Source organism: Lepidothrix coronata, unplaced genomic scaffold (assembly GCF_001604755.1).
Source record: "Lepidothrix coronata isolate B3197 unplaced genomic scaffold, Lepidothrix_coronata-1.0 Scaffold136, whole genome shotgun sequence".
Classification (NCBI taxonomy): Eukaryota; Metazoa; Chordata; class Aves; order Passeriformes; family Pipridae; genus Lepidothrix; species Lepidothrix coronata.
Window position 1 is genome coordinate 224,345 of NW_016690316.1, and position 13,769 is coordinate 238,113.

General features: G+C 39.9%; 1 protein-coding gene across 5 annotated transcripts in view; it reads left to right on the forward strand.

The window, feature by feature from the left end:
- The first annotated feature begins 273 nt into the window (after positions 1 to 273).
- COL11A1 (collagen type XI alpha 1 chain) overlaps positions 274 to 13,769 on the forward strand; it is a 135,545-nt gene continuing 122,049 nt past the window's right edge. For 4 of the 5 annotated variants that reach the window (XR_001876803.1, XM_017827245.1, XM_017827246.1 and 1 more), the window contains exon 1: positions 274 to 647. Coding sequence is in view for 4 of the 5 variants with exons in the window: in XM_017827245.1 (XP_017682734.1) it covers positions 533 to 647 (115 nt within the window). In the remaining variant the exon portion in view is untranslated. Of the gene's footprint in view, positions 648 to 13,432; positions 13,486 to 13,769 lie in introns of those variants that run through there. The other variant, XM_017827247.1, reaches the window with a different exon arrangement.

The window sequence follows — 13,769 nt, forward strand, 5'->3', positions numbered from 1 at the left end:
GGGCGGGGGGCGGCGGGGCGGCGGTGCCCCAGGGACGCTCCCGCCTCGCCGGCCCCGCTCCCCGAGCGCCTCCGGCAGGGCCGCTCTCCGCCGCCGCGGGGGCCGCCGGTGCCCGCGGAGCGGCCGGTGTGCCGCCGCCGAGGCGGAGGGCGGTGCTGTGGGCGGCCGGGGGAGCCCCGCGATTGGCCTCCGCCCGGCGGCTGGCGTGTCAGTCGGGCTCCAGGGGTGGCCCTGGGAGCCGCTCGCCCAGCCCTCTGACGGGATGAAGCCTTTAGGGGGATGCGGCGCTCTTTGCATTTTGAGTAAAGCCCCTCAGCTCCCCTCAGTCTGAAGGCAGGGCACCGGGGAGGACGGGTCGGAGGGGCCTGTGCGAGGCCGGGCAGAGCGTGAGCGGGGCGAGACAGAGAAAATCCCTCTCGGTTTATCACGTATGGCTCTATAGGAGAAATCATCTCTGGGAATATAGTGGAAAGGACGGAGCTGATATAAACTAAAGGCGCCCGTGTTTAATTCACACTTGTGGGTGCCCAGCATGGAGATGCAGAGAAGGTCCACAAGGTGGAAAACGAGAAGGTGGCCCTGGGACTCGGCTGTAACCGTGCTCATCACCTTCGCTATCCTTCTCCGGACTGCAGAGGTCAGAGGAGGTAAGAAAGCAAAGGGGAGCCGGGGAGTCCAGTCGCCTCTCTCTCCTCCTCGGGGAGAGGACCCAGGGCACGGTTGGGGCCGCGTTTCAGAGGAAACCTGTCAGAGCGGCTCCCGGTGCTGGGGAGGCGAGAGCGCACGAAGGCGCTTGGGGCCGGCGCGGGGACCCGTTGGGAGCCCCCGGCGGCGCGGTGGGGGTGCGTCCCTCCCAGGTGCCGCGGCGGGATGGCTCCCGTTCAGCCGCAGCCTTAAACTCTGGTTGTGGTTTTAATGAGGTAAAGGGGATGCACATTGGCGGGGCGGGAAGATGAAAGAAGTAGTTGTTGAACAGAGTGACTTATCCTTTTCCAGCACTGGACTCTGTTTTGTGGAGTGTGCGTCCGATTTTCAGTGTTGTTGAACTGCTCAAGTTCACCAAGTTGTGACTGAAATGGAACGACAAGTATCTGACTTCTCCTCAGAGGGGCGAGGAAAGGGAAAGTTGGGGGTGGGGGTGGAAGCTCTGTGCTCTGGCTTTCTCCATTCTCCGCTCTGTTATTTTTCCTTTTGGAATGGTTTTCAGTGGGCAAAAAGTTTTCCAGGACGAAAGGGTGGGAGACGATATATTTGAAGGGGCCCTTTGCCAGCCGATGCGGAGGGCAGCCCCTGGGGCAGCGGCGCCCCGCAGGTGGAGATGCCCGGGGCAGCTCGGTGGGCTCAGCCTGAAGGTCGCTGGGCTCCACACGGGCGGTGTCAGCGCCGGCGCGCCGTGCCCAGCCTACTCCCCTCTTTGCAGCCTCCCCGGGCTATCGAGTGGTCCCTTAGGTGTCCGTGGACCTGGTGGGCAGGGTGCGGCCCGCGGGGGACTTGTAGTGGGAACAAGAGCCAGGCAGCAGAGCAGCAGCCTCAGCAGAAAGGAATCGCCGCCCCCTCCCCCGCACCACTCCTCGCGTCCTCCGCACTTCTCCCCTCCGCACCGCTCCCCGGCACGGCTCAGCCCCAGGCCCCCGGCCCATCTGGGCTTTCAGAGCTGTGCTCGCACGTTCGCGGAGCTGCAGTGTGTAGTCTCTGGTGGCGGGAGCGCTTTCCTCTCCTCCCGAGGGTGAAAACGCTGCTTCTTCCTCCCTTCCTCCATCCCTCCCTCTCTCCCTCCCACCGGAGCCCGCAGTCGCATCTGACGGCCAGTCTGGCTGGAATGGAGATTTTTATTTTGCTGTGGGGCTTAACTCTCTGGAATGAAAGGTTTATTTTTTACACATTTATTATTTTAACGAGGTACTTCTCGATCTGAATTCCCACTTTCCGAATCAACAGGCGTCCTAGAGGGAGCAGGGAAAGGTGACCAGTTTCCATTCAAGCCTTTATACCTGGGCACAATCTTGACGGTGTCAGATCAATCAGGGCTCCTGCCCCCTGCTGGCCCCGCTTCTGACAGGGACTGCAAGGGGTCAGATTTCATTCCTATTGCAATTCCACGGACTCGGTGGAATTACACCAAGAGTGAATTAACCTCGCAGAGCTTCAAGGATTCGGCTACTCGTTACTATGTCTGAACTAAATTTCTTCAAGAAGTGATACTGTCCTCAAAGGCACGATCGATTTCTTATGACACTTTTCATAGTAAAACTGACTAAATTAGGTAGGATTTATGTAGATTATGTTTACATAGTGGGTTGGGTGCAAATGACAAGTTAAAAGAAAACCTAAATCCAAACAGCCCAGCAAAAATCAACAGAAATTATGTGGTACTTACTGAACTATATTCAGCAACATTAGGCAGACTAATTTGGTTTTGCTAACTTTATTAAAAACTTGAAAATCTTTTCTTCTAGTCTTCTGCATAAAGGTCACTTCAGAAACTTAAAACTACAGGCTTCTTGTGTTTGTAGAAGCATTCTGAAAAGAACTTGGTTCTTGAACTTTTCTGAAATACAGTATGCTATTTGCTTAGAAACTACAGGGAGCTGTGTGTTTAGGGCTTGATCTGTTATTGAAGTCAGTATGAGTTTTTCCATTGACTGCAGAGGGAGTAGAATTTGACCTAATTTCTCTAACAGAGTACAAGGGAGGTATTTCTGAATCATCTTTTATGCATTCTAATCTTATTTAAAGTAGTTAAAAGATAACATAGGACATAATGACTCATATTTGGAAAGAGGAGAGGAAAAATAACAAGGAACAAAATCAAATAGCATACTACAGCAGGTAAACAATATGACTAAATGAAGATGCTGGATAAAATATATGATAAAATATTTTGCTGGGCAAAATATGAATTGCCCTTATAAACGCTTTTAAATCCTATATTCTTCAATTTTGTTTTTATAAACTACCTCTATGAAAAGAAAATTAGCTTTATATGAATACATCATGTAATCATATAGCAGTGACTTCTTTTTAAGACAACAAAAACCATTCCATGTAGACAAACCTGAACAAATTCCTAAAATTCATGACTTTTTCCAAGTTTCTTTATTTAACAGACACACGCGCGCACACACACACTCACACAAAGAGGGAAGTATGAGATGTCTTTCATAGAAGTAAGAAATGGTGTGTGAGGGTGTGTTTGGGCTTTTGAGTTATTTCTTCTTTAGACAGAAAAAGTTACAGAAGTGAGAATAAACTGAATGGGAAAAGCAGTGACTCATATTTGGTCAGCTCAGTGCCCACCAGCTCTTAACCAGCTCTTTTTAGAAAATATTTTTGCTTTAAGACTTGGCTAAAGCAAACAAAATTCAGCATTTTAAAAGACATCCTTTGATTTCCTTTCCCCTTCCTTACCTTTAATACTAAATCTGTTGGTAATGTGTTTGGAATGAATAAACTCATTTAGTTGAAATGGCATGGCTTCAACACTATAAATTTTTTGTAAGAGCTTGACATCAATGCACTATTGTGATGCTGATTTAAATTTCATGGGCGAGAAATGAAAAATCAGTCTTTTTATTATTTATAAGCTTTTCCAAGCAAATAGAAATCCAGCTCTTAATCTGAGCAAAAAAAGATTTAAGAAGCCTTACTGAAAATGAGGCTATGAAGATGTATATGGAAAACACACTTTGGACCTTCTATGTAAGTGACAAGCAGATTTTGTTTCTAATATAGGATAGATACTTCTTACTGTCCTCTTAGACAATACAAAGGTTCCTTGTGCTTCCCCCACCCAGGCTTGGAAACTAGTGGGAGTTCTAGGTGCAGAAGGAATGCAGAACTGGGCCAATCAGTGAGGGCAAAAGGAGAGTCTTCTTTGTGGATGCTCACTTAACACTGTTGCTTATGTGTAATTGCTTAGTAAGTTACACTGTAATTGCTTAGTAAGGAAGATATGGATCTGTTTCTTGAATGTATCCAGCTGGTCTAAACCTGTACAAAATGAAGTTTTAAACTAGAAAAGTATAAATTTCTTCTCAGAACTGTTAGTGATGTAAAGCACTTCTGATTTTAACTGATCAATTCACTTTGAAGATTGAAAAAGAACACAAACATTTAAATTATTCCTTTATTTCTTGGTGAAATTGTCTTGTGTGTTAGTTTGTGTGGGTTTGTAAGATTAATATTCACAAAGTCAGCAAAAATGACTAAATCAAAGAGTGACATCACTAGATGCAGCTAGTGGTCCTAGCTGAAGTTTTTTCCGAGTCCCAAGGATCAGCAGGTGAAATGGTCCAATCTTCCCAGGGTAGTTTGAGAGAGATGTGCACGTATACATCTGTTTTGCTATATAATTTAGATTTCTTAATTGTTTATAAGGTAAAATAATTATTTCAACTGTAGCAGCAGACATCAAACAGAAAAATGACTGGTATGTGGTGTTAATTTTCTAGAGCATGTCTCTTTGCATTTAATTTAGGAGCCTCCACAAGGATCCAAGAAAGGACTATTTGGGCTGCAGGAAATTATGTCTTTTTACTAGCTCTGCAGAAAAGAAGTTTCTCAACTTCATTTTTGTGTATATCTTAACAAATGTAACTGTATATAAGTGCATATAGAACACCCACAAATAGTCAATGGTTTTGGATTGAAATAATCTCTGTCTCTGACACCTATACTTGGAATGACAGTAGGAAAAAAAATCTTTGATAGAAAACATTTCCTGGTGCTATCTTTTGTTCTGATTAGTAGAAAAAAAAAAAACCTACACCAAAACCAACCCACCCCCAGCCCACTGTTGCTTGTAAATTTGGTGTCTGCAGCAGTTGTAAAATGTAGGAAAGAGGCTGTCATACTCATTTTTACAATTGTCATGCCTAAACTTACTTGATGTTTTCCAAGTAGGACCCTTAATACTAACATAGTTGCAGCACACTGAAGGAGCCATGACATTACTACTGATGTGAAGTTATACCTAAAACAGACTGGAGCAATTATGTCTTTCCCGGATTTGTTTTGTACGGTGGCAAACAGTAGGGTTTCCATCTGCCAGCAAGATTAAGAAGTTGCTTTTCTTTTCTCTGTAGAGCACTCTGCTTCTTTTCAGAAGAAATCCTCCTAGCATTGGTTAATTTATCATTGTTCTGAATATTTGTTGATAATGGGGGGAATAAATTAAGCAGAGCTTGGGAGAAATCTCTAATGTTCTGAGAATGTGAAGTCTCATGCAGTGATAAAGATTTGCCCTCTGGATGGACACAATAGAGAGCAGTGGCTTAAAAGGAATTAGGTTAACACACATGCCTGTTGCAAGGGCTTATAACTGTTCTACTCGGTATTAAATACCAAGTTTACAGACTGTAAATGTAAGGATTAATTGTTGACCCGGTTATTGCAATAGTAGTAGAATCTGGCAAAACTTAAATTCCTTTTAGCACATTAGCACACATAAGGGGTTGTAAAACCTTTGAATTTCAGGTCTGGGACTTCACTGTGTGTCAAAGTGTTAACGCACACAGTGTGTGAGGCAGAAGGGATTTGGCAGAGCTCATACTATGGAAGTGAAGTGTTTTCTGCAAACCAAACTGAAAGATGTATTATAATAGATGATTTAAAAAAACAAAGATCCCGATCCTGCTATATATAATGTCAGTGGCAGCTAAGCTTTATCTGTAATACAAATTAACTTAGTTGTGAGTCAAATTATGGTCACATTGTGAAAGTATTGCTGTAGAATAAGTGTTACCTACTCTGTTGCTTAGCTGTGTACCTTACCTTACTCAAATTATCGTATTAATCAAGCATTCATAGTTTATAAAAAACATAAGTTCAGGATTTTACAACCTTGCTGTCTGCTTAAGAGGAATTCCTGCTAATATTAGTAGAGTAGAGAACTGAGTCTGATTTCCTTGCCTTGCTCTCATAAGAGAGAGAATACCTTTGACATCAGTGAAAGTATGGTGGAAGCTTTTAGTCGTATGAGTTGTTTCTCTATAAAATTAAATAGGATTATTTTAAATGGCACCATTTCTAAATCTCGTCCTTAGCTGTATTCTGTGCTTAAACCTGAAAAACGTACAAATGTTCCACATTTGAAAACTCCCATTTATTAGAAGATACTTATGAAGTGTTATTTGGGTTATTTCTGAATAAATACCTTGATAACAAAACTTTTAAGTGGGCTCAGTTTCTTTCATGTTTAATTGCTGAGGGAACACCTTGTCTCTTCTGTAGCAGGGACCATTTTTTAGACTGTATTTTTTTTTTGATAAGGCAATAGAAACTGGATACCTCAAGAATGTAATACTTGTTTTGCTGATTTTCACAGTTGAAAGTACCGTGTCTACTGTCTGTACAGAAAGAACTTTTTGAATCTTCAGCAGAGACCTCAAAATAGTTAGGCACTTGGACTGCAGTCCTGATAGATTTTGCTGTGGTGCTAAATAAGAACAGCTCCACAGAAATATGGAGACAGCTGTTAAAGTATTGTAAACCCATGGATCAGTACAGGTCTGCACCAGATGATGAACTAGCCCAATCTTCTGGGGTAACAGGTGAAACCTTTTATGGAATCAGCATCAGGTCTTGAGTGCTTGATTGCAGTCAATATTGCTGAACAAGTGATAAAAGTACAACCTATCTAGCCTCAAAGAAGGTCTTGGGTAATAAAAAAGTCGCATTTTATGGTAAAATACATAAAACAAATATGATAAAAAGTCTGAAAATCTAGGTTGCACTCCAGAATTATGCAGTCTTACAAAACCTAGAAATATTTTTTTTTTTTTGCTGAACATTTCCAGTAAATAAATCAACCTGCAAGCTAAAGTTGTTAAAGATCTGAACCTGTAGCTGAATACAGACAAGTTTTTCACTGTTTTCAGTATGATATTTGAGTGAGGGTTTTCGTGTTTTTTTTTTTTAGAGGGGTTTGTTCGTTTGTTTGTTCGTTATCGGTTTGGGGTTTTTTGTTTAGTTGGTAGGTTGGTTGGGTGTTTTTTACTTTATGAGTGTTAGAGTTTGGTCATTAAAAGGAGCTATAGTTAGTAGTTGGTGAGAATCAAAATTGCATCCCATATATACCTAAACTATACGCATAGTCTTTGAAATACTATAATGTATTCAGTAGATTTGGCAGCATAAGAAGTCAATGAAAAATTTCCAGATAACTGGTATGGAAACAGAAGTAGCCAATTCTGAACAATTTCACACAAGCTTCTGTTGGTGAAATAGTCAATCCTAGGCCATTGAAAGCATTCCTATATGCATCTGGATAATCTCTAGTTCTCATAATCATTAAATATGAAAGCACTGCAATAACACCTTCTTCTAAAAATGTCACCAGTCAAGATCCCAATTACATAATTAATCTAAAAGCTAACTTAGGAAAATTCTTAACAGGTAAAACAACCTTAAAGTATGTCTCTAGAAATATATATAAGCGCAACATACATTTGGTTAATCTCATAAATTTGTATTCAATTTCCTTAAAAAAAACCCAGCTTGATTTTCAGGAGCACTGTGTAATTACTTTAGGCAACTCAATTGGTTTCATTTTTGTACCTTGAAGATGCTCTGTAACTCACTTCTGCAGCCCATAAAACAGAGTTCATTTTATCCAGCTCTGTGAAGTCTTTTGGTTAACATCTATGAAAAGTGTTGGAACCTTCACAAAGGACACTGCAGAACCGATGTGTTTGATGCTTCCTCCCAGAGCAGTCTTCTGTTACATGTCTGGGCTCTCAGTGGAGTTGGGATTCTCAGACTGCCAGGCCCAAAACCATGTGAGGAAGGGCAGCTCTGCCCAGAGCTAGCCAGTAGGAATTGCTGAGGACAGAAGTGTCTGATCCTTTTCTAGTGCTTAGACACCTATGGCCAAACTGCAGGGAATCGTTGCTTGGGATACAGAGACTGGAGTCTGCAGTGGGAAGGTAATAGAGTCCTTTCTAAGAACTGGGAAGCTCAGTGAAGCGTTTGGGCATAACGTGCCTTTGAATTCCTGCTTTTGGATATTTACTTCTATATTAATGCTCACAAGATGAAGAACACAGTAAAATAATAAGTAGAGATAATAATAATTCTGTGTATTTGTGGTTTTAAAAGATATCCATCGTAAGTGCCCACAATAAGTAAAAAGTCTAAGGGTAAAAACAGAAACAGAAATATTCTTACCACATTAGAAATAGCACAGATTTCTAGTAATAGATGGGCCTTGTCTTGTATCCTACAGGTCAACAAGCTAGCAGTTTAACAAATCCAGGTTCTAATGCTGCTGGTAAAGACCTCTTATATTCATTAAGCTTTGGACTATTTAATGAGTGTCAGAAACCTTCATCATAGCAGTGTTTATCCTTACCCAGCTTTAGAATACGTGGAAGGTCCTTAGAATGAGCACTTATAAAGATTCAAAATTTTAAGAAAAGTAAATAAGCTAAATAACTGTAGGCTATTATGCCTCTAATGGGTAGCATGGTTTCAAAAACCTGTAGAGCAGCCAGTACCTCCTATTTAAGTCCCTAAATATATACCTAGAAATCTAACCATAGGTAGCCTATTTTGTAAGTCTTGTCTACAAATATAAGGAGTCCCTTCATTAATACTCAAGAAATATACACATTTTAGCCTACCTACCAGGCTGTAACAGCTAGTACGTTTTAAATGATCTGTTACAGTGACATAAAACTGGACTAAAACTTTGAAAAAACACTCCATTTAGAACTGAAGATTAATGTTTCAATGTTCTTTAAGTTTTAGTTTTTGCAGTGGTTCCATTGGAACAGATTACTGGCAGAATGAAACCTATTTCCATGGAAAAATATGAAGTGAAATAATAGTCATTTAGAGACATTAGTCTTCCTAAATTTCTCAGATAATTCTTTTTATAGGGGCAAAGTAAGCTCTTTTCTACTCCAGGGCTGTATCTCACTAATTAGGAGTTATTGATTGTAACTCTTAAAGGTGCTTTGTGGAGTCATCACTGATAAATTTGCACTTTCACATCAATAAAGAAAAAGGCATTGCTGAAGAATTATGATAACTCGAAGTTACCTGTTTATTTTATTGGAAAAACACATAATAATGTTAATTGTAAAAATACCGTTTACTATATAAAAAAAAATGGAAAGGCAAAGTTACTAGAGGTATTAACAGTATGGCGAACACTGAGTTGCGCCCTCCGTTTGCTAAGGTATATCTGTAAAGAATAGTGGTTCTTTTTTTTTTTTCCCTTGAGTTTTGTTATTGTCTGCATTTGAAGTATGTCCTCCAGCATGCAATCTAGTAGCATCTTGCAAATTATGTGGGTGAACACAGCCTTTAAATAGGGAAGGGTCATTGGGCCTGAGCTCCCTCACAAAATTAAGAGACTAAGACCCAGGAGCTACCAGACCGAAATCTAAATATAATGGGATTTTAACTTCTTTGCTTTACTAGGTATTTGAACAGAAGTAAAAATATTTTAGTCTAAATGAGTCATCCCCTAAACAATTTCTTATGGGAATGAATTTTGTAGCCAGAAGTTGCCACTGCAGTCACTTTCCTGTCAATCCTGGAGAGTTCCGCTTTGAGGCCTGACAATGAAGTCCTTCCTTCTGAAAATGCAGATGATTGTTTCCTGTATATACCCTATCTTCAATAACAGTCTTTCTTGAACTGTTTGGTCCTTAGGCACTAGCACCTTTATCTGCAGCTAAAAAATGCTTTGCTGTTCAGTTTATAGCAAGGCAATAGGTGTCAAGCTTGGTACACCCTATCTGAAAAGGTTCTGTGCTCTATTCCCACTGCAGCTTCTAAGTGTCTTACAGCACATTCAGTTTTAAATAGAAGAAAACTCAAGGTGTGACCTTTGGATAAGTCCATTCTGACTTCCATGGTTATCTTTTAAGGAATAATTGAACTCATTCAAAAGTTCTCAGTTCAATGAATAATATGTTTTCAATCTGCATGTATACCAAGTCTACTGAGGACCAGTGCATACATGTGGGATGAGATGATTCTAAATGTTTGACCCCTTCAGATCTGAGTAAGGCATGAGATACTAAGTGAGATCCACACCAGTGTGCAATTGCAGCCACTTGTGGAATTGACACATAAACTGCTTCTCAGTACAGCTTTACATAGGTTAGAAACCTGTCTGGGAGCCAACTAACTTGGATGGGTCAAAAAAATTTCTGAAAAAGCACAAGGAGGTGGTTAAGTTTTTCTTCGAAAAAAAAGTTTCCAGTAATAGAATGTTCAGGTAGTTTTCTATGAATGAAACGGATGTAACACAGAATTTGTCAATTTATTTGTGACTGCAGCAGACTTAAATTACTACATGGAAGCTGCTAAGAAACAGGAGCTCAAGTTTTTTGTATGCTTAAGTGTCAATTTATTGACATAGACACATTAGCTACTTAGAGTCATACAGGACAGAACATTCTACTTACATGAAACAATACAGCTCTATTTTCTGTATGTGTTAGTGACCTAACATTTACATACCTAGCATTGACAGTAATGTCACTCACTAACTTGATTTGAGTAAAACTTCTTAAAAAAGCGTGTTGTAAATCAAAACGTTTTCATAAATGAAAATTTATTAAAATAAAGATAATTAACTTTAAAATGTGATTGTAGCTAGAAAGATAGTATGTATAGATTTTAGTCTTTTATCTGAAGTTATTGTGGCTGGTATAATTCCAAAGATTACGTTGCTGCCATTAGATGCACTGTTGATCCATCTTTTTTGGGTTCTGTACAGTTTACCTTTGCAGTGTCAGATGGGCTTTGTTACAATGCAGAAATTTAATGGTGGCCACTGAAGCAGAAACAAGGAATTTTATTAAGGTACCTTTTACTAAGGTACTCAGTTCACCATGATCTCAGTTACAGATAGGATACATATTTAATAAACTAAGATATTATTAAACACTGTTTATTTAGTTACTCTCTACATTTAAATAAATTCGGGTGTAATGAACCCAACATGACCATTTCAATGCAAATTTTCTTGCATTTGTTGCAACTTGCCCTGTCTTGTAAAGTACATTTTTTTACCTAGGGTTATGGATCACCTGCAAGAAGCATTCCTGTAGAGAGATGGGGAATTGCTAAGCACTTTTACTGAAAACTGGGGTCATCTTTGAGACAAGGAGACTGGATGTCACATATTGCATAAGTCATCAGCACAGACTATGTGTCCAAAGGACTTCAGTTTCTGCACTGTTGTACAGTTTCTCAGTCCCTCCTTTCTCTTATATCATGACTGGTTATGGTACCTGGGAACCTCCACCATGGACAGTTTCCACCAAGAGAAAGGCAGAGCCATGTTATGTAATAGATTCCAGCTCAAATATCAAGAAATCTAAGTGAAGGAAGCAAGTCCTCTGGACTTGAATAATGTGTGTTATTTACATTTGTGACATTATAACATATCAGCAATGAATCTGCTGTTTTCATCAGATTCTGTTTAACTCCAGAAGATACGACATTGAGCGATGGTAGTAGTTGTTGGGTATAATGCAACAGAAAGGTATCATAATTTGATCCATATGTGTAGTATTAGTATTAATAAGAATGATATATCACAAGTTTTGTTTCAGTTTAGAGATTGTGGAGTGCAGTGAAAGCTGTGATGTTTTTAACTACATGATAATAATGTTCTTTTTCAGTCTTTAATAGCATTATATTTTTACAATATCTGGTTATTATTTCATTTAATAGAATGCATTGTCATCACCTTTAGAACAAATGTATCATTGTATATACCGAAAGTCTAGGCTTGAAAACGCTAACCAAAATTGGTAGTCAATTTTTACTTACCTTCCTCCTTTCCAAATAAACAGAAAACACATCAAGTTTCCCTCATGTTGTTGACTCGTGATAATCTTTCCTGACCCGGCAGTGTAAAAGTGTGACCTAGCATCCAGTTTACAACTACTTAACTCCACTGAATTCTTTCTATTTCCAGCAGAGATATGCTGACAGAAGTTTGGGGTGTTTTTTACTTTTTTCTTTTTAATTTATGTGCTCTTACACATGTTTTAGTACCATTTAAAGTAGCTTAGAACATTTTATATTTCTGTCAACATCTTTTTTTTTCCCCCTAAGTTTCCTATTTAGTTACAATAGAAGAAAGCTAAAGGGAAAGCAAAGGAAGATTGAATATGGCTTTGAAGCTATATTTAATATGAAATGCTTTGGACCAAATATACTTATCCATACGACTATAAATATGGAAGCTTGTTGAGTGAATGGATGTACTTCAGTCATACCACAGTATTTGGCTCTACAATTTTAAATATTGCAAGTTACAAGTTATTTTGGGTCTTAAGATATTATACCACTAATTTTTGTTCATGTGCTTTATCTTCTTTTTATTTGAAAACCAGGGACTTATGATGGAGTTAAATGATTAACGGTTTGGTATCTTGAAAGATACTGGAACACTCAGGTTCCCATCTCATGCAATTCTGTTTTCCAAAAAGAGATTTCTGAATAATTCACCTTTGCCATACCAAAAATCCCATAATTTTTAAACACTTCTCCTCTGGCTACTACTGTGCAATCTTTCAGTGGCAGTGAAAGTTGCACATGTCTCTCTGAACTCTTTTGAATCAAGGACATATGCAGTTGAACTTTGCACTATAATCATTAGTGAGAAGAATAATCCCCTGCAGTTGGTTTTATATCAGTGGAAAAGTAGCAGAGTGGAAACTTGCATTTTGATTGCAGTCTGAAACTCAGGAGAGCTTAGGCTGAAAACTGCAGGCTTGCCCTGATGAACACAATCTTCTTTTCACAGGGTTATCTTGGGACTTTGTCTGGCTTGCCTGCAAGAGGTGGCCTTGAAGTAGCAGTGCAGCATGGCCATAAACATCTGCATAAGGGACCTATTTTCCGCATCTGGATCTTGTATTTTGTCGAATTTGCCTGGCAAACAGTTGAGTTTTCAAAGCTGATGTCTAAGTTTCATTAGGAGAATTAACTGCATCCCATGAACTGGGGAACTGTTTGCGTGATGCTTATTTGTTATTTCCTTGCCATCTGAAATTTTGGCACCAAATTGGAAAGATGCAAAAGCATTACATCATATAACATTAATCTGCAGTTTTCTTTACTTTTTCAGAAAATTATCCAAGGAAATTAAATAGAAGGTAAATCATTTAGGAAAGCTGTTTTATGTGCTGCAAGGAAGGTCTTGTGGGAGACCCTTGATCTGTCAATATATGGGTTATATTAATGTTACCCCATGTAAGTACAAGCTGTAATCTTAGTTTCTGGACCACACAAACAGGCAAACTGTATGCCCTTAGCATTGGTGCTCTTTCTGGTTATTTCTTCCCATTCCCAGAACTCATGTGGGAGCAGCATGCTAGAGAAGAGGCAGTTTTCAGGAAAAATGGAAGTTCTCAGGATACAGTGATGCTGAGCACTGCAGAACCTATGACAACTGGCAGAGAGAAGCCATAGTTTCAGGTGAAAGCTTCCAGACTATGCTCTTCTCTGACTGTGAGTCGTCTTCCTACCTCCCTCCCTGGTCTTCTGTGCAAGCAGTTTTGGCTGTGGGAGGACTTCTCATTGTCCTTTACACTTGAACAGGTTACCTCTAACCAGTGAGAGCCTACACTGCAGTTTTTCAAGAGCTGTTCATTTTAGACTGTATTCCTACATGTGTGTTCTGTGGCAACAGCACCTATTGCTTTCTGTATATGCATTGAGCAGATTATCTGCACAGTGAGCTCATCAAGAATTTGGAGATTGATGTAGTGGCAACATGGTCAAGCCTACTGAAT